General features: G+C 54.3%; 1 protein-coding gene across 4 annotated transcripts in view; it reads left to right on the top strand.

Moving 5' to 3' along the window:
• Sh2d3c (SH2 domain containing 3C) overlaps positions 1-18,663 on the top strand; it is a 32,985-nt gene extending 14,322 nt beyond the window's left edge. For 2 of the 4 annotated variants that reach the window (XM_040735616.1, XM_040735617.1), the window contains 10 exons: positions 1,459-1,498; positions 8,561-8,689; positions 9,891-10,345; positions 10,912-11,036; positions 12,736-13,265; positions 14,340-14,455; positions 14,882-15,053; positions 16,023-16,134; positions 16,395-16,601; positions 18,093-18,663. In XM_040735616.1, the coding sequence (XP_040591550.1) occupies positions 1,459-1,498; positions 8,561-8,689; positions 9,891-10,345; positions 10,912-11,036; positions 12,736-13,265; positions 14,340-14,455; positions 14,882-15,053; positions 16,023-16,134; positions 16,395-16,601; positions 18,093-18,268 (2,062 nt within the window). In that variant the 3' untranslated portion in view covers positions 18,269-18,663. Of the gene's footprint in view, positions 1-1,458; positions 1,499-5,572; positions 5,764-8,560; positions 8,690-9,890; positions 10,346-10,911; positions 11,037-12,735; positions 13,266-14,339; positions 14,456-14,881; positions 15,054-16,022; positions 16,135-16,394; positions 16,602-18,092 lie in introns of those variants that run through there. The other 2 variants (XM_040735619.1, XM_040735618.1) reach the window with 2 other exon arrangements.
• The last annotated feature ends 1,491 nt before the right edge of the window (positions 18,664-20,154 follow it).

Genomic DNA, 20,154 nt, shown 5'->3' with positions numbered 1-20,154 from the left:
ACCTCCCCAGCACTGGACAAGAGGGAAAGACTTGTAGACAGGTCTGCAGTTGGGTACCTATAACCTCGGCTACTCCAGAGTCTGAGGCAGGAGGATTGCTTGAGTCTAGGAATTCAGACCAGACCCACACTCGGTGGGTGAGGGTAACTGCTGGAGATTGAGGCCACCTGTTTGGGCTGTACGCTTCATCATCGTCTGGCGATCTGAAGCTGGCAGTATGGGTGCGTGGACACGGGGAACCAGAAAGAGACAGGGGTGGCCTGGCTGCAGGGAGAGACTTGGTCATGGTGTGTTCTGAAGGGAGGGTTTCCTGTTGGGAAGGACGTGGCCTGTGGCGTGGATCAGGGACACGGCCTGCTGGTGGGCCAAGGGTAGAAAGTGGACCGGAAGCTTTGGCTGTTAGAGCAGGAAGGAGGGAGCTGGTACCCGGAGAAAGGAAGACAGGGGAGGCCCAGCAGCTGCTTGTGGATGGCAATTGGAGATGCCTCAGACATGGAGAGGACTGGAGAGAACAGGAGGCTGAGGACTGGGCTGCATCACAGGAATGTTTAAGTTCTTGAGGTTGGCCTGGGTGTGATGGTGTGACTGACTCCACCATCCCAGCATTCAGGTGGAGGCAGGAGGATCAGAAATCCAAAGTCAGTTTCACCTACCTGAAACATTTCAGTCCAGTCTGGCTTACATGAAACCCCGTCACAAATGCAAAAGCATGTGAGTCCCTCTGTCTCTCCCTCGCTCCCTCTGTCTCTGTGTCTGTCTGTCTGTCTGTCTGTCTGTCTGTCTCTCTCTCTCTCTCTCTCTCTCTCTCTCTCACACACACACACACACACAAATCTGTGGCTGGGCAATGTGACTCACAGAAGGGAAAGCTGTTTGTTCCACATCCTGGAGACATAGCAGCCACCAGCCTCTGGCCTCTCTGGACTTCATCCCTGCCACCCAAGGGCAGAGAGACTAGGTGTGTGTGGGCTGTAACCAGCAGTGGGTAGAAGGCAGAGAGACTAGATGATGACCTAGGAGAGAACGGATGATAACCAGCAGTGGGTAGCTAATACACTGGCAATATGGACCAAGAAGTGAAGGACCACAGGAGAGGGGCTCAGCCTAGGCCCCTGGTGCTTCCAGTCAGGGGTAGGGATTGGGTTGGGAGGCAGGGAGAGGAAGCAGACACCAGGAAAGCATGCGTCACCAGCTGGATGAACGCTCACCGGAGTCCTCCAGACAACTTTATTAGGCAGTGGCTGTCTTTGTCCCTGATCTCTGGAGAGGATCAGGGAGGTGAAGAAGCCCCCTTAGGGTTGCACAGCAGGCAGGAGTGGAGCAGCTACAGGTCTTCCTGCCCTAGGGAGAAGCACTCTAGGCTCCCAAGCCCAGGCCCAGGCCCCAGGCAGGCAGAAGGTAGACACTCTGGAGATCTGAAAAACACTGAGAATATTCACCTCTCTTCCCTTCTTCCAGGGCCGCTGGAGAACTGGAGGCTGCCGGGGACTATGTAAAGGTAGGAGGGGCAGGCATGTGTGTGTGTGTGTGTGTGTGTGTGTGTGTGTGTGTGTGTGTGTGGCCATGGTATGATAGTTGATGCCTGTTAAGAACCAGACTTCCCCATGCAATGGCCCCCACCATGCGATCCCACTCAGTCTCAGGGCATCTGCTGAGTACTGGTACTGGAAGGGGGCAGCAAGAGGGGTGACTCAGCTCTTTAGCATAGATTGGGCACAACTCACAGACATTAAGAGTCTAATTTGGGGGCTGGGACTATGGCTCGGTTGGTAGTGTTTGCATGGTATGCAGAGGACTTGTGGGTCCTTCACGCCTGTAACCCCAGTACTCAAGGAGCAGAAGGGTAAATTCAAGGTCATCTTCAGCTACTTAGTGAGTTTTGAGGCCAGACTGGGTAAAACAAACAAGCAAAACGCCTATCTTGTTTAGGCACTGGGAGTGTTTACCATGCAGTGTGTGTGTGTGTGTGTGTGTGTGTGTGTGAGAGAGAGAGAGAGAGGGAGAGAGGGAGAGGGAGAGGGGGAGGGGGAGGGGGAGGGGGAGGGAGGAAGCCTGTGGAAGTTAAGAGTTGAGCATCATAGTTGTCCTGTCCACTGTGGGGGTCGCTGTGACCTGTTGGCTCACTGATTAGGTTTCACTGGCAGGCATGCGAGGCCCCAGGATCTTTCTGTGTTCACTCCCGATGCTGAGGTTGCAAACCAGCACCATCAGATATGTTTTGTTTTTTGTTTGTGTTGTGTGACTGCTGGAGATTAAGCTCATGTCCTCATGCTCGTGTGCAGACACTGGACAGGGTGAGCTAGCCACACAATATCGGGTGCTGTTGTTGCTGAGCACAATGGCACATGAATGTCGTCTCCACTTGGGAAGTTGAGGTAGGAGGACTGCAGATAGTTCCAGGCACAGTGGACTACAGTGTAAGACCCTGTCTCAACAAGAAAACATCAGTTCTGGGCTGGAGAGAGAGGTTAAGAGCACTGGCTGCTCTTCCAGAGGTCCTGAGTTCAATTCCCAGCATGCATATGGTGGCTCACAGCCATCTATAATGAGATCTGGTGATCTGGTGCCCTCTTCTGGTGTGCAGGCATACATGCAGACAGAACAGTGTATACATAATAAATAAATAAATCTTAAAAAAAAGTAAGCATCAGTTCTGAAATACCAGTAATAATAACAAAGGCTAAGTAACATTTTTAAAGTCGATTCTCTGCAAAAATCATGCTGGCTGCTGAGTAGAGGCTGGTTTTGCTCTTTTGTAAACTTAAAAAAATTATTTACTTATTAGTTTGTTTGCTTAGTGTGCGGGTGCCAGGGTGAACACGTGGGAGCCAGAGGACGAGGCGTGGGAGCCAGTTCCCTCCTCCCACCATGCGGGTTCTGGGGACTGACCTCAGGTCGCCAGCCCAGCCAGGGCCGTTATTCACTCAGCCGGCTCCCGGGCCTTTTGTTGTTGTTCTTTAGGTAAACCCAGCTCATGTTGGGTTTTCCAGATTGATGCTCAGACTCAAAACACCGGCCTTGGCCCTTCCACCGTTAGACACGCCTCCTGAGCCAGGCTTCGGATGAATGCTGCAGAGGGCAAGGATCAGTGCCAGACCTGGGCAAAGGGCCCTCAGGCCAGGCAGGGACCAGGGAAGAATTACTCAGGATGTGGGCACGTTTTATAACTCATCAGACCTACTATTTATTTAAAGGTAGTCTCAAACGTAGCCCTGGAATTCACTATATAGAACAAGTTGGTCTCAAATACCAGCATCTACCTCCCCAGTGCTGGGATTAAAGATGTGTGCCTCTGTGTGTGTGTGTGTGTGTGTGTGTGTGTGTGTGTGTGTGTGTGTGTGTGTGAGAGAGAGAGAGAGAGAGTGTGTGTGTGTGAGTGTGTGTGAGTGTGTGAGTGTGTGTGTGTGTGCCAACAGAGAGTGAGTGAGAGAGAGAGTTTGCATGACAGGGTCTCTTGTAGCCTAGGCTAGCCAAAGATGACCTTGAACTTCTTAACCTCCCACGTCTTCCAGAGTACGGGGATTTCAGCCATTCACCGCCACGCTTGGTTTATGTGGTGCTGGGCACCAAACCCATGGCCTCCTGCAGGCAGGGCCAGCACACCACTCACAAAGCCATATCCCAGGTCTAGATTTTGGTCCCAAGTTTGGCAGTGTCTTGCTTCTCTGAGACTTAGCATTTGCGTATGTGAAACAGGGGACTTTGGGGGCTCAATGACACTGTGTCCATGAGGGAATGCTTGAGTCTGGACCAGGGCAGGCTGGCCTGGCCCCAGATTTCAGGGACATCAAATCACTGAGCTGCTGAAGCCAAGGAGAGGATTTATATGGGGGAGCAGAGCCACAGTGGGACTTGAATGCCACAGGTCAGATGCATCTGTCAAGGCAGTGAGAACCTTATGAAGTTTGGGGGAATCTCTTGTCTCTCTCTCTCTCTCTCTCTCTCTCTCTCTCGCTCTTTTTTTTTTTTTTTTTTTTTTTTTGGTTTTTCGAGACAGGGTTTCTCTGTATTGTTTTGGAGCCTGTCCTGGAACTTACTTGGTAGACCAGGCTGGTCTCGAACTCACAGTGATCCGCCTGTCTCTGCCTCCCGAGTGCTGGGATTAAAGGTGTGCACCACCCACGCCCGGCTCTCTTGTCTCTTTATAGAGTTAAAGTTTAGATTTCAGGGTTGAGGATGTAGCTAGGGTACAGCCATTGCAAACCTTGCCTGGGGCCCTGGATTCCATCTCCATTGCAGAGGGGAAAAGACTTTAGAAACCCTAAGAGGAATAACACCTGCTCGCTGAAACTGCAGTCCTCAAGACAGGCTTAGCTTTGTTTTCAAAGCTGGTGAAGGTTGGAATCAGTTGTTTCCAGACTCCATTCCTGCTCTGAAGTGTTCAACACTGAAGAGTGTCCAGATCTCCAAACTCCCCAAACAATGATAGGAATCCTGGACTCTCAGGATTTCAAAATACCAAGCTCAAAAGTTTCAAGCTCTGTGCTCGGAGCTTCAGGTGTATCTATAGAAAATAATAATCTGGGCCCAGAGAGGTGGACTCACCTGCTTGAGGTCACACAACCTGTGGGAAGAGTTCCGAGGTCATATCTAATTTGTTTGTTTGTATTTTTTTCTTCATTAGAATAGGTCTAATGTAGCCGAGACTGGCCTTGAGTTTACCTTGTAGCCAAAGATGATCTTGAACTTTTATTCCTGCTTCTACCTTCTGATCGTTGAGATTCCAAATCCACTTTCTGTAGTGCTGGGCATTGCGCGCAGGGCAGGCAAGCATTCTGCCAGTTAAACAGGGCAGGCAAGCATTCTGCCAGTTAAACCACATCCACAGCCTTCCAAATCCAGATTGTGTGCGATTGTGTGATTCCTTCTGTGCTGGCACTGGCTAGGCACGCAGGCTAGGTAAGCTGCTCTTACCCCAAACTCAGGTTTTGTGATACCTAGTTAAGACATAGGGCGTCTTTACTGAATAATTATCTTTACCTGGCAACTTTTTTGATTGAGTTTGGTGACACTCACAAAGTTCTGCTCGGGTCTTCGCCTTGTATTCCAGACATCTCCATACAAGCCAGTCGGGGTCCGAAAGGGAAGGGCCCCAGGGTGGGAAGCCACGAGTTGGAGGGGCTTCGCTTGACGCTTGGCGTTCTAATAGCCTCCAGAACGTGGCACTGCCAGAATCAGCTAGTCTAACCCTGCTATTCTCAATCAGAGATGAGAAACCTGAAACCACAAAGGACTGGGTCAAACATGGGGATTTTTGTAGCTTTAGATCGAATTGAATTCAGAGTCCTTGATGGCTCCGGGTCTGCGGGACCCGGAGGGGTGCAGGAGGGGCGAAAAGCTGGAACCTCATTGCCCGCCTCGGGGTCCCGGCTCCACCCCGCTGCCCTGGGTAGCATCCTTCTTGGCAGGTCCTGGGGAACTCGCATAGGGGAGTGGGGTGGTGGAGGAGGGAGGAACAATGGTCCCCTCCTCTCCCTCTCCTCGCTCCCCTCCCTCCCCAGCTGGCTGGAGGGTGGGGTCTCCCCGCCCCGCCTCCCCGCTCCTCCCCCGACCAGGCGATGAGGTAATCGCGCCGCTGAGAGGCACGCGCAGCCGGTGCCCAGCCCGGTCGGTCCCTGCGCCCCTGCCCCTTCGGCCTCCACCCCCGGCACGCTCGGGGGACCTGGGTCTCCCGGCCGCACCATGACGGAGCGCTGCAGCCTGTGGAGTGCGCTGTCCGCCGCAGCCTGCTGCTTCTACCGCGGCTCACTGGTGCAGGTGCAGGTGAGGGGGCGGCTCCGGGACCCGGGTCACTGCGCCTGGTCGCTGGGATGGGGACCGCAGTCCGAGAGCATCCCTGCAGGGTTGTGCGGGCCGGGCCATGGACGAAGAGAGGGGGGCGGGGTCGCTCCAAGCTCACCTCGGGGTACCCAGGGCGCTCCGCGGGGCGCGGGTCCAGGGGTCATTCCTCGGACTCTGGACTGCAGGAGACGCGGGGAGCGAATTGGAGCTGGGACTCGGACTGGGAGGTGGGCTTTCTCCAGTTCGTTATGAGGTCCCTGCTGCTGACCCGGGCCACCTGGGTCCCCATTGTACCAGGGACTCGGGGCTGGGGTCTGGAATCTGAGTTAGGGGCAGTATGCTATTGGGTACGCGGCGGAGACCACGGTGTCCCCACCCTCCTGCCTTCTGGGTGGGTTCAGGGTGCTGGGGGTGCAGGTCTCCCAGCCCAGCTGGCCCAGCAGTGCAGGAGCGCACAGCGGCGGTGCGAGGGTTAAACGGAAGGGGGTGGAGGGGAGGACCCGGACCCCGCCTCTCTGCGGAGCATCCTCCGGGGTGGCTGTGCCAGGGGTTTGGATACCTAAGGGAACTGGGGGAGTAGTGCTGGGTACCGGCTGGTGGGAAGAGGCTAAGACCCTGATAGAGGTTCTCTCTACTCCTGTCTCTTCCTGGGAGACGCGAGGCGCCTCACCTCTGAGCTCCCCCAACCTCACACACACTCTTGCTCCGAGCCCGCTTGAATGACGGCCCCGCTGCCGGCGGAGCGCAGCATCCCGGTACGGGCCAATCAGGCGTGCTCAGGCCGGGAGGCGGTGAGATCATCTCTAACCAATCACAGTGCTCCGAGCGCAGGGATGCTGCATTCGCACCTAATCCCCCCCCCCACACACCCCAACTCTTGGGAGCTGAGGACCCTGAGGCCCAGGGCGAGGAGGAGGTCACAAGCGTCCTAGGGCTTCCTACCCCCGGGTTTGTGGGAGATTGGTCCCTTCACCCCCAGCTCTTTCCTGACCTTTGATTAGGGCTGGAAATGGGCGCCAGGCTCCAGAGCCCTTTTGCTGCTCCCAAACCCAGCCAGAGGAAGCGACTTGTCCAAGGTCACTGTGCTGTGCCCACGTTCTTTGGGGAGGGGAGTTCCAGTGTGCGCCCCGCTAAGAGCGGAGAGTAGTGGGGGGGGCTGGGTACAGGATCTGTCTCCATGTTCCTCTCACCTTGCTTCCTAGAATTCTGTGTGGTTCCAAGGGGTGGGGGCAGGGAGGCCCGGACTGGTATGACCACTTCAGAATGAAAAGGAGGAGCCTAATGACCCTAAGGAACACAGGGACCTCTTGGAGAAGTGCTTTCCAAGAAAGACCCGTCCTCCTCCCGGGGCAGCCTTCTTCCCTTACACCTAACACCTCATGCGCTGAGGGCCTCGGGCCACTCTCCACAGGAGAGTGAAGCTGGCACCACCCCACACTGTTCTGACGCTTCTGGGTGGTTCCCCGGCTCCCCAGGCAGCCCCACCGCTCTGATGCACCATCCCGAGGCGGAATCTGCCCACCTTTGTTCCGTCTTCGCTGTTCACCAGGCTTCCATTCCCTGCTGCTTCCCTGAAGATGAGTGTGGAGTCTGCATGGACTCCCCTAGGGCGGTGGACTATCCTGCTCACCTTAGCTCCAGCCCCAGCACGGTACCCAGGTTGAGGATAGTCCTTGTTGATGAACGAAGTTGGAGAGCCTAGCCATTACTGGAGCAGGAACCGTGGTTGTTGGGAAAGAGCGGAGACAAGGATGCAGCCTGTGTGGAGTGTGGGTCTTAGGTCTGGAAGTGTCTGAGGAGGGGCTTGCTAGACTCTAGGAGTAACCGGGAGAGACTCCGTTTCCCTGCCTTACCTGTCTGTAAGCTTCTGACCAGTTCCAGAGTATGCGTCCTGGAGGGGCCATCTTTAGGGACTGGCAAGGCCACACGGTGACAAGAGTTACTGTGAGATGAGGCAGATCCTGGAGTACCACTCACCTTACTGAGTAAAGAATCAGGGCCCAGACTTCTCAGATGGGGTGGGCTTGCCTTGATGATGGGGTGTGCCTGGTAATGGGACTCTCCTCTGGCAACAGGATGCCTGGGGTTTGGTAGCCTCTAAACCAGGACGGCCCACCATGGGTATCTGGTCAGGCAGAGCCCTGGGCATTTACTTCAGTGAGTGACCTTAGACTCCCCCACAGGGCTGCAGTTTCCAATCTTGAGATTGCAAGGGGGCGGGGCCTGGAGGAGTGAAGATGTCTGTGAGGGGTCCCTGCCCCTGTTATGGTTGCTTTTGGACCCTTCTCTCGCATAGTTCACATTCCTAAATGTAGCCTCGTATGCTCAGCAAGTTGGTCCAGTTGCTACAGACTGACCTGTAGACAGCCTCCCTTCAAGATGGCCCTGCTGTCTTGTCTGTTCCTTCCGGAAGTCCCTAGTCTAGTCCCTCACACCCCTTGCAGACTTCACCCCGGGGCCAGCAGAGAGCAAGGGCTCTTTGGCGCTGCCCAACACCTGGTGCTGATGGCGGCGCCTGGCCAGGCCCCTCTGGCTCACCTCTTAGCGCGGAGACTTACTGGGGAACAGGGTCCAGCGTCCGATGTGCTTCGTCGGGTCCGCCCCTTGCGTAGGCATTTCCGGTTGAATAGACTTAGGTTTTGTCCTATCTGGACTAGGGAGCCACAGGTGAGGAGCCAGGGCAGATGTTTAATGTTCTCAAAATCCAGGGCGGGGTGAGTTGGGAGGAAAAGGAGAAGGGGCCGTGGAACTCGATGCCAATCTCGCTGTCCCTGTGCAGTTCTCCAAGGAGAAGTACATCCTCGACTCCTCGCCAGAGAAACTGCACAAGGAGCTGGAAGAGGAGCTGAAACTCAGCAGCACAGACCTCCGCAGCCACGCCTGGTACCACGGCCGCATCCCTCGGGAGGTGAGCAGGCCCCAGGCAGAGTCTCAGCCCTGGACCCTGGCACCCACACCTCGGCCAAACCCAGCCCAAACTCCGGTCGCCAGAGAGTCTCTGGCCTGTTCGTCGTGGGGGTGAGACTTAGCTTTACGGTTTGCTATGTGACCTAGAGAGAGTCACACCGCCTCTCCAGGCCCTGACACCCTCATTTGCACAATGGAGAGAATATCCCCTCCAAAGACAGCGTGCACTGCAGAGTGAGACCGTATCTCAAAAGGGAGGGACTATTGTGAGGCTAGGGTGTATCGCCAGTGCATGTGAGCCCAGCGAGTGCTGCTCTTACTATATTTTGTCAATCCTGGTTTATAGATCAACCTCATGTGAGTTTGGTTGGAGAGCAACCTTTTGGTTATTTTGAGGCAGGGTTTCTCTGTGTAGCCCTGGTTGTCCTGGAACTCACTCTGTAGACCAGGCTGGCCTCGAACTCAAGAGACTCAACCTTCCTCTGCCTCCGGAGTGCTGGGATTAAAGGCGTGCACTACCACTGCCTGGCTGAGAACATCCATTTTTGGGCCGCTCAGTTTTGGCCATGTTGAGCATCTGGGCTTAGGGAACTTTGTAAATCACAGACCTGGACTGATGGGTCACCTGGCCCTGTGCCCCAGCACAGGGGATCAAGTTTGTGGAGGTGGATAGTAAGGTTACAGCTTCCTGAACGTGTGCAGAGCACCAAACCTGTCAGAAGTGAATGAATGGAGTGCAGGCGCGCAGGCCTGGAGGGGCCGGAGCGGGGGCCTTGGGGGGTGTGCAGGTTCGTCATCTGTATTCTAGGAAGAGAGGGCATCCCAGGGGAACAGACACGCCCAGAGCTGCCCTGGGATCCGGGGTGGGGTGTGAGCGTCCGGAGCTCACTTTGCCTTGCAAGAACCCCTAGAGGGGCTGGGTCTGAGACTTAGGTCTCCAGTCACAGTGACCCCAACACTTACAGTCATTGTGTCCCATGAGCATCCCAAGTGCCACCTCCTGCCATTCCTGGGCCTCTGTGTCCCTGGCCCATGGCCTCAGGTGAGGTGCCGCCTCAGAAGCTGGTTCTAAGCTTCACATGGCCTGATATCTACTAACTGTGCTCTGGACGCCGTCTTGGCATCCTCAGTTCAAAGTCACCGTGTCCCCTGACCCTGGCTCTGGTACTCTGGCAAACTTAGTTTCTCTGTACCTTCTGTAGGTCTCCGAGACCCTGGTGCAGCGCAACGGCGACTTCCTCATCCGGGATTCACTCACCAGCCTAGGGGACTATGTACTCACGTGTCGCTGGCACAACCAGGCCTTGCACTTCAAGATTAACAAGGTGGTGGTGAAGGCTGGCGAGAGCTACACCCACACCCAGTACTTGTTCGAGCAGGAGAGCTTTGACCACGTGCCTGCACTTGTGCGCTACCATGTGGGCAGCCGGAAGGCCGTGTCCGAACGGAGCGGGGCCGTCATCTACTGCCCCGTGAACCGCACCTTCCCTCTGCGCTACCTCGAGGCCAGTTACGGCCTGAGCCAGGCCGGCAGCAAGGCCGCCAGCCCCGTCAGCCCCTCAGGCTCCAAGGGCGGCCACATGAAGAGGCGGAGCGTTACCATGACCGATGGGCTCACCGCTGACAAGGTCACCCGCGGTGATGGCTGCCCCAACAGGTCAGCCAGGTCTCCACTGTCCCCTGGTTTGTTAGATGGGGCGCTGCTAATGAGAAAGCGGGTGTGGAAGGGAGGCCCCGCTTCCCTGAGCTGTGTGAGGCTCTGTGCAGGGCGGTGGGAGCTGGAACGCATGCGTGCTCCAGCTGAGGGCCCCGGTGAGAGCCTGTCTGTGCCGGGAATGGAGACCATGAGGACAAGCTGGGTTCTGGCCTGCATGTCTCTTCCGGGCATTCCTCTAGGGACAGGAGAGGCACAGAGGAGCCTGAGTAGCCTCGGTTCAGCCAGGTGTCCCCAAGCCATGTCTCTGTGCCCCTGAGCTTGGAGAAGAGAATTCTGGGTAGGGATGGAGAGGGGAAGCAGGGTAGGTGGGAGCTGTACCTGGGAGTCAGGACCTGCCGTGGGTCCGTGAGATCGAGGCCTGCCGGGTCTATTCCACCTTAGCTCTTACGTTTGTGCAGCGAGAGACTGAACTTGACTGTCACTTTTTTCTGCTTCTGAGGTTCAGAGGGGTGGGGAGTAGGGGTCCTGATCTCTGCCCTCTAAGCTCATAGGATCCCTGTCCACAGCACCTCACTACCGCATCCTCGGGACTCCATCAGAAACTGTGCCCTCAGCATGGACCAGATCCCAGATCTACACTCGCCCCTGTCTCCCATCTCCGAGAGTCCCAGCTCCCCTGCCTATAGCACGGGTAAGCCGGCTATGTGCGTGCGTGCGTGTGTGTAGAACTACTGTCTTTGGTGACAAGTGTCTGCTACCTGTCTGTTTCTGCCTCTGTGCTGGGAGCAGGGTCCTCAGGAATGGGCTAGAAAACTCTGGCAGGATTGCTGGTATCACTACATGAGCAAAGCCCACGACTTGTTCATGCAGCAGCAGTGGGGAGTGTTCCCACGGGGACCAGGGCTTGAGGTGTGGCATGAACTCTTGCCACTGTGCTTGACCCCAGCAGGCAAAGTCCCCACTGCAACCTCCTTAGCAAGGACCCTGGAAACAAGTGTGTGCCTAGGTCCTGCAGTTACCTTAGACAAGGCTAAGGTTTTCCTATGTAACTCTGGCTGTTCTGGAACTCGCTCTGTACAAGACTGGCCTTGAACTCAGAGACCCGCCTGCTTCTGCCTCAAAAGTGCTGGGATTAAAGGCGGGCGCCACCATCACCTGGCTTAATGGGACAATTTCTAAGCACTTCTGGGAGGTGAAGGCTTCAGTCCTAGCCTGCCACTCGCAAGCTGAGTGAACCTAGGTATCTCTTACCTTCTCTGAGCTTTCTTTTTCTCAGCTTTGGATTAGGGGCCATAAAAGTCCTTACTGCCCTAGAAAAGGACTTCTTTTTTTTTTTTTTTTGAGAAAAGATCTTACTAGAAGCATTCCTGGCTAACCTGTAACTTGCTATGTAGACCAGGCTGGTCTTGAATTATACAGACCTAGTTGTCTCTGCCTCTCGAGGGCTAGGGTTACAGGCGTGAGCCTCCATACCCGATTTATTGCTTTGTTTTTAAATTCCTCTTTACATTTATTTACTTATCTCTGTGTGTGGTATGAGGGGGACACAAATGGACCACAGCACACGTATGGAGGTCAAATGACAACTTCTCACAATGTTGTCTCTCTTTACACTGTGTGGGTCCCAGGGATCTAACTTAGGTTGTTTTGTTTTTCAAGACAGGGTTTCTCTGTGGCTTTGGAGGCTGTCCTGGAACTTGCTCTGTAGACTAGGCTAGTCTCGAACTCACAGAGATCCGCCTGCCTCTGCCTCCCGAGTGCTGGGATTAAAGGCGTGCGCCACCACCGCCCAGCTTCTAACTTAGGTTGTTAGGCTTGGTGACAAATGCCTTTACTCACTGAGCCATCTAGCGCCCCCCTCTTGAGACAGGACACTTCCAAGTATCTCTACTCGGTTTGGAACTCATGTAGCTCTAGCTGGTGTCCAACTCAAGGCCATCCTTCCAGCTCAGCCCCCCCGAGTCCTGTGATTACAGATGTGTGCCACCACCATGCCTGGCATCCACCTCTTTTTGTTGATGGTTTTGCTGTTGACAGTGAGTCTCCAGCACTTGACCAGCTCTGGGTACATACCCCACACGCAGTAAATCATTATTGCTAGCTCATGGGGGGCAGCTCCGCAGGCACAAGAGATGCCAGCACCCTTTGCTTCCCTGGACCACCTTTCTGGCTTTTCTGATGTTGCCGCCTCTTCGGGGCAGGGGCAGGGGCGTGCGAGCCCCACTGGTTCAGGAACTACTGAGTATCGCAGAGGGTCTGCACCCACATGCTGTGAGGTGGGAACACCGCCTTCATACTCAGGCTGGAGAGTGTTCTTTGGGGAAATGGAGAAGGTGGGGCCCCACTTTAAGGGCAGCTGAGGTAACTGGGCTTCTTTCTCCTCTCCACAGTAACCCGAGTCCATGCTGCCTCCACCACCCCCTCCGCCACAGCACTGCCTGCCTCACCAGTTGCCCGCCACCCCGGTGAACCTCAGTCATCTCACGGAAGTGCTCCCAAGCCTCCTGGGGAGTCGGACAAGCCCCATGCAAGCCCCTCCCACACCCTCTGCAAAGCCTCGCGGTCTCCATCACTCAGTAGCTACAGTGACCCGGACTCTGGGCACTACTGTCAGCTCCAGCCCCCTGTTCGGGGCAGCCGGGAGTGGGCAGCAGGAGAGGCCCCCCGGAAGACGAGGAGCTCTGGAGAGAGGCAAAAGGAACTGTCAGAAAATGGGGTCTCTGACGGGGAGCGGGGCAAGACCTTCACAGTCCCTGTAGTGGAAGCCACCTCGTCTTTCAACTTGGCTACCTTCCAGTCACAGTTGATCCCCAAGGAGAACCGGCCTCTGGAGGTAGGCCTTCTGCGAAAGGTCAAGGAGCTGCTGTCGGAGGTGGACGCTCGGACACTAGCCCGGCACGTCACCAAGGTTGACTGCCTGGTAGGTGTTAGGAATACATTTGGGAGGGGACAGTGCCTTTATCCTCTGGCTTTGGGGTCAGGAGTCAAGATGGTGAGGGGCCGATTCCCAAGTCCCCCAAGGGTGGTGAAGCCAGTGACCGGCTTCCACTCCACAAGTGTCTTCCTTGGTTCTGGGACTCCAGGCTTATCCGCCATCTGGCATGTCAGCCTCCGTTTTCTTCTTTTAGATCGCTTTGTTAGGATCTCACTACGTAGCCGTGGCTGGCCTGGAACTCACTCTGTAGACCAGGCTGGCCTTGAACTCATCGAGATCCCCCTGCCTCTGCCTTCCAAGTGCTGGGACTAAAGGCGCCTGCCACCAGTCCTGCCCATTTTCTTCTTTTAAAAAGTCAAAACCCAGATATTCCCACAGCCTCTAGATGTTGGTTTGGAATGAGAATTGACGTTTTGGGGGAACTTAGCGTCCTGGTTCCAATTTAAAGAAAATCAAGGTCTGGTTTAGGGGCGAGAGAAACCTGCCCCTCGCCCCCCCCCACTCCGCCCCATACCCCCTAGTGGACAACAAGCAAAAAAAAGTTCCCTCGCCCGTAAACTGTCAAGGTCCCACGTGTACAGCTTTTACCTTGCAATGAACCCCAGTTCTTCCGTATCTCAGTTTCTTGCTCTGTAGTTTGGGATGTGTGCTGGTCTGAGAAATCAGGAAGTGAGAAGAGACACAGGGATGTTACTGGGTGAGAAGAGGGAGGAATTGGGTTGCAGATCCAAGTGTATGAACTTGGGCAAGTCCATTCCCTCTCTGTACCTAGGGTTGGCAATCTAGGGCAATGGCATCCTGACTCTTAATCTTAAGTGAGTATTTAACATGACACATACATCTAGGCATTTTCCCATTCCCCATTTTATAGATGGGGAAACTGAGGCTCACTCAGACAGGGGGAATCACTTGTTCCATGTTCTCAGTGTCCCCTGCCCCACACCACACCCCGCACCCCGGCCTCGTAGTCAGCTGACCCTCTACGATGAAGCTCTGACTCTCAGATGGCTTGGGCCAACCCTGACAGGAAATTAATCAGCCCTTTGGGCGTCTTTGCAGGTTGCTAGGATACTGGGCGTTACCAAGGAGATGCAGACCCTAATGGGAGTCCGCTGGGGCATGGAGCTGCTCACCCTCCCCCATGGCCGGCAGCTAAGACTAGACCTGCTGGAAAGGTAAGGTGTGCACCCGCCCACGGTTACCGTACAGCTTCCCAGGCCTTTGACCACGCCTCCCATCCCATTAGCCAATCGCAGCCCCTTGGTACTCGGCTCAAAGCCAGCCTGATTTCCCAAAGACTGCAGCTTATCGATCGGCTTCTTTTCTCGCATCCCCAAGTCCATCAACCTTGGCCCCACCCACTATTACTATCCACTGTGTTCATTCTGAAACTCTGCTCTTTGGATTTCGCCTATTGCAAGCCCCTCCTCCTGGCATCCCGATCCCGCCCCTAACTTATTGTCCAATTGCGTTCCCTTTGCCTGGCCTGTCACTCCAGCTGCGCCCCTTAGTCCTTATTCCGCTTTCGGCCTCGGCACGTTAAGACCTATGCCCATCCCCCACCACGTATCACGTCCCCTCTGATCCGACCCCTCTCACAGGTTCCACACCATGTCCATCATGCTGGCGGTGGATATCCTGGGCTGCACAGGCTCCGCGGAGGAGCGGGCAGCGCTGCTGCATAAGACCATCCAGCTGGCGGCCGAGCTGCGGGGCACGATGGGCAACATGTTCAGCTTTGCCGCCGTCATGGGCGCCCTGGAGATGGCCCAGGTACTGCGGGGTGAGCGGGGCATCCTCTAGGCTGCCTGCAGGAGGCCCGGGGCGCGTTCCTTGGAGTGTGTGTGTGTGGGGGGGAACTGTGCATGGAAAATACAAGAGCATCCTGAGTCTCCTGGCTCCCTCTGGGAAAGACCGGCCAGAAGAGCAGGGTCCTCCCAGGTGTGAGCATCAGATCCCTTCTCTGAGCCTGTTTCCCCACCTGTAAGATGAATGAGAAACACTGAAGTTAAAGAGTATACAGTGTGTTGGTGGGGCAGAGCGGGGGTGGGCTGGAAAGATGGCTCAGCCTTTAGGAGAGCGTACTGTTCTTGCTAGAGGACACAGGGTCCATTCCCAGACCCCACATCACAATCATCTATAAGTCCAACTCCCTCCTCTAGTCTCCACAGGCACTTGCATGCACACGATGTACAACAATACACACATACACATAAAATAAATCTTTGTAAAAATAGAACACACGGTGGGACCAGGTTACAGCTTAGTTAACAGAGTGCTTGCCCAGTAAGACTTTGATGCTAACACCTGGTAAACTGGGCATGGCAGAGCATGCTTGTAACCCCAGCACTTGGGAGGTGGAGACGGGGGTCAGAAATTCATGACATGACACCCTGCTTCAAAACAAGGAAGACGTACAATGTCTGTCATTTGATGAGCTGACTGCATGCTAGGTACCGCACAGCATGTCACTAGCACTGGCTCTGCCTTGTAAGGGCAGCGTGTGTGAGTGTGTGTGTGTGTGTGTGTGTGTGAGTGTGTGTGTGTGTGTGTCACACAGTCCAGAGCTGAGGTTTAAGGTTTGTAAAATGTGTTGCAATGGCTTCCTGGATGACATGAAAAACAGTTTAACGCCATTCCCGTTTCATGAGTGACAGCCAGGAAAATAACCACGGCACACCTGGGCATTCCTTCAGTGGGGGCTCCCTCCCTAGCCAGTCTCTCACAGTCTGGTCTCCCCAGATCTCGAGGCTGGAACAGACATGGGTGACCTTGCGACAGCGACACACAGAGGGGGCCATTCTGTATGAGAAGAAGCTCAAGCCTTTCCTCAAGGGCCTCAACGAAGGCAAAGGTACCGTGCACCCCCATCTTGCTGTGTGGTTTCCCTGGGTTGCCAGAGTCCCCCTGGGGTGCTGAGGGTGAAAGCCTGACTCCTTTACCTCTCCCTATATGACAGCCATGTGGGCCCTGTCCACATGCAGGGTGGGGTCACCAGGGAAAGCAGGCGTTGTTCCAGGTGACCTGGGTGCTCCTCCTGGGGCCTTAGGCATCTCTGGGGCAGCAGTGGGTGGCAGGTTCTTCATGTCTAAATGCCAGTGTCCCCTCCCACAGAAAGCCCGCCACTGAGCAACACGACGTTTCCACACGTGCTGCCGTTCATTACTCTGCTGGAGTGTGACTCAGCCCCCGCTGAGGGTCCTGAACCTTGGGGCAGCACGGAGCATGGTGTGGAGGTTGTGCTAGCCCACTTGGAGGCTGCCCGCACTGTGGCACAACATGGGGGCCTCTACCACACCAACGCTGAGGTCAAGCTGCAGGGTGAGTCGCAAGGATCACACCCTCCCTGGCTCCCCTCCACCTCCGCTGTCCCTGCCGCTTGTCTCCAGGCGTCCTCTGACAGTTTCCCCTCCTCAGTCTTGACTTCCGGCTCCCTCAACCCATCTTCCCTGTCGTTCGTTCGCCCCACAGGCAGCTGTTGATAAGGGTATCAGGTGAGGTGCGCTGAGAGCTACTGGACACTTTTGCCTTGGGCCTCAGTGCTCTTACCCAGAAACCACTGTGTTTCCACAACCGTTTGCAAGGAGCCTGGCCAAGGCCCAGGAGCAAGACAGACCTGCCTGGACTTGAGGGACTTGAGGAGCCTTGACTGAGGGACTATAGAATTCTGGAAAAGGGGCAGAGAAAGTAGCTTCAAACTAGGCTCTCTTACTGCTTTGGGCATTATTTAAACCACAAAAAACCCAGAGGGCTGGGGGGCCAGTTGGTAGGGTGCTCCACTCACATGGAAAGCCCTGGATTCGATCCCAGCACTGTAAACACTGCAGAACCTGGGTGCGGTGAGCCACAGCAATCCCAGCACGCGGAGGCAAGGGCGTCAAGAGTTCAGTATCACCCCCAGTTGCCTACTGAATTCAAGGTCAGCCTGGGAGACAGGCAGTTCTTTGAGTTCAAGGCCAGCCTAGTCTATATAGCATGTTCCAAAGCCAGTCACGGCCACATAGGGAGATTGTCTCAAATAATAATAATAATAATAATAATAATAATAATAATAATAATAATAACAATAATGATAAAGATTTAGAAAATTATTGACTTGCCCCGAGATATAAGTTGTGAATATTCTGGCATATCTTTTTCTTTTTCAAAAATATAAGAATTATATGCACTTTAAAAATGTTTCTTAATGGCCAGGTGGTGGCGGCGCACGCCTTTAATCCCAGCACTCGGGAAGCAGAGGCAGGGGGATCTCTGTGAGTTCGAGGCTAGCCTGGTCTACAAAGCAAGTTCCAGGACAGCCTCCAAAACAATACAGAGAAACCCTGTCTCGAAAAAAAAAAAGTTTCTTTAATGGGCTGGAGAGTTGGCTCAGTGGTTAAGAGCACTGGCTGCTCTTCCAGAGGTCCTGAGTTCAATTCCCAGCAACCACATGGTGGCTCACAACCATCTGTAATGAGATCTGGTGCCCTCTTCTGGCCTGCAGGGGTACATGCACACAGAACACTGTACACATAATAAATAGGATCTTCTGAGACCTTCCCCACATTTACAGGAACATCTTACCTTTTAAGGCTGAGGTAGCTGAGGGGTTGAGTATTTGTTTAGAATGCACAAAGCCCTAGGTTCTACCCCTAGCACCACCCACCCACACAATCATGACTTGCAAAGTAGTTGAAGACTAGGTGCCAACTGCAAGACCATGTTTTTCAATGTGTTTTGTTGGGTCCCTGGGGGACTAGGGAAATATCCCTATGAGCAGGACCCTGAAGGATGTGAAGACACCCCTGACCATGTCTCCCCCCCCCCCTCCAGGGTTCCAGGCTCAGCCTGAGCTCCTGGAAGTATTCAGTACGGAGTTCCAGATGCGTCTCCTCTGGGGCAGCCAGGGCGCCAACAGCAGCCAGGCCCGGCGCTATGAGAAGTTTGACAAAGTCCTCACCGCCTTGTCTCACAAACTGGAACCTGCCATCCGCTCCAGTGAGCTGTGACCCCGGAGATCTTGCCTCTCTGCAGCTGTGGGCAGCGTTGGGGGCAGAGGGGCTCAGAACTTTCCCCAGAGCACCACAGGGACACTGTGATCAGCCCAAGAATGTTCTGGGTTCAATTCCAGGATGTCCTTGCACTTCCAGGGTCCTGAGTGGACTCTGAACTCCATCACACAGCACCGCCCCAAGTCTCCCTTCCAGAAGGACAGGAACCTCTGCTCCTGCACCGGCTTCCGCTGCCGCACGTTTCCGCTGAGGTTCCCTGTCTTTGAGCCACGGGAGGCTCCCCATCCCTCTTCCTTCCTCCAGGTCTCCAGCTTGCTGTAAATAAGTCTGATGTGTAAATACATGTACAGAAACCATGTTCTCTTTCATATAATAAACTTTAATGGCTCTTTCTTTTTTCTTTTTGTTTGTTTTTTGTTTTTCAAGATAGGGTTTCTCTGTATAGCTTTGTAGACCAGGCTGACCTCAAATTTACAGAGATCTGCCTGCCTCTGCCTCCTGAGTGCTGGGACTAAAGGCAGTCGCCACCACTGCCCGGCTTCTAATGGCCCTTTCTTCTGTCCTGTGAGGCCAGGATAGAAAGAGGCACTTTCCTCAGATAAACGGTGAAAAGCTTCACTGGATACCTGGCTAGGGCCATGGACTGTCCAGATTACATGGACTGTCCAGGGTTACAGCAGGCAAGAGGCCACTCCCTGACCTCCAGGAGCCCATGCATTAACAGGGTAAACAATCAGTCCAAGCCAGTGCAGGAGGTAGGGGCCCACTCCTCATTTCTCTGAGCTCAGGGCCTGTCCAGAGAAGCCATAAACAAGCAAGAAGCCCAGAGTTTAGGGTAAAAGATGGTCCAGTGGTTAAGAGCACTGGCAGTTTCCCCAACACCCACATGGTGGCTCATAATCTCTAACTCTAGTTCCAGGGGATTTGATGCCCTCTTCTGGCCTCGATGGGTACCAGACACACATGTAATGGCAAGACACCATACACATAAAATAAAACTAAAATTAAAAAAGTCCTTTAGCTGGGTATGATGACTCACGCCTTTAATCCCATCGCCTTGGTGGCAGAGGCAGGGAGATCTTAGAATTCAAGGTCAGCCTAGGCTGCATAGGGAGACTCCCCCACACTTCAAAAACAATCTTTATAAAAGAATCCCGATTTCCTTTAGAGACTGACATCTGGTGGGAGAAGGGACATTTCCTGAGCCAAAGCAGCAGAACAAGCAAGCAGACAGGGAAACATGGGTTGGTGAGGATGACCCTAGGTCAAGCCATGGGTCTGGAGCCTGTTCATTGGATTCATGACATTGGGGTCACACACCTTTAATCCCAGCACTTGAGAAGCAGGGGCAGGCTGATCTCTGAGTTCGAGTGAGTTTCAGGACAGCAGTGACTACATAGAGAAACCCTGTCTTGAAATGGGAGAGACAGAAGAAAAGGAAAAATTACACTTTTCTGAATTACTCAGACTTCTGAAACTGCATTGCTACCCTCTAATTTACTTATTTAGTCTCTGTGTGCATGCGTGTGTGGAGATCAGAGGACATTTTGCAGGAACTGATTCTCTTTCCACCAGGCAGGCTCTGGGGATTGAAGTCGGGCTTGGTGGCAAGTGTCTTTACCTACTGAGCCATCTAGCGGGCCCTGCTGACAATTTTCTGGGTCAAAACACTTAATGTGACCGCGTCTCGTTGAGTATCACAATCCCTGGATATAGCAGGGTACGTGTATGGCACCTGACACTGGCAGAGTCGCTCTCAAAAATGTGTTATAAGTGACCACCCTTTTGTCATATGTTTTAAAAGAGCTTGGTAAGGGCGCTCAGCAAAGTGTAAGGCTCCGCACAAGTTTTTATTGTTGTTGCGTGACCCTCTTAACAATCGT

This window comes from Mesocricetus auratus, unplaced genomic scaffold (assembly GCF_017639785.1).
Source record: "Mesocricetus auratus isolate SY011 unplaced genomic scaffold, BCM_Maur_2.0 Super-Scaffold_100047, whole genome shotgun sequence".
NCBI classification, from domain to species: Eukaryota; Metazoa; Chordata; class Mammalia; order Rodentia; family Cricetidae; genus Mesocricetus; species Mesocricetus auratus.
Note: the sequence above shows the minus strand (reverse complement) of the source record. Positions and strands in the feature narration are given on the sequence as shown.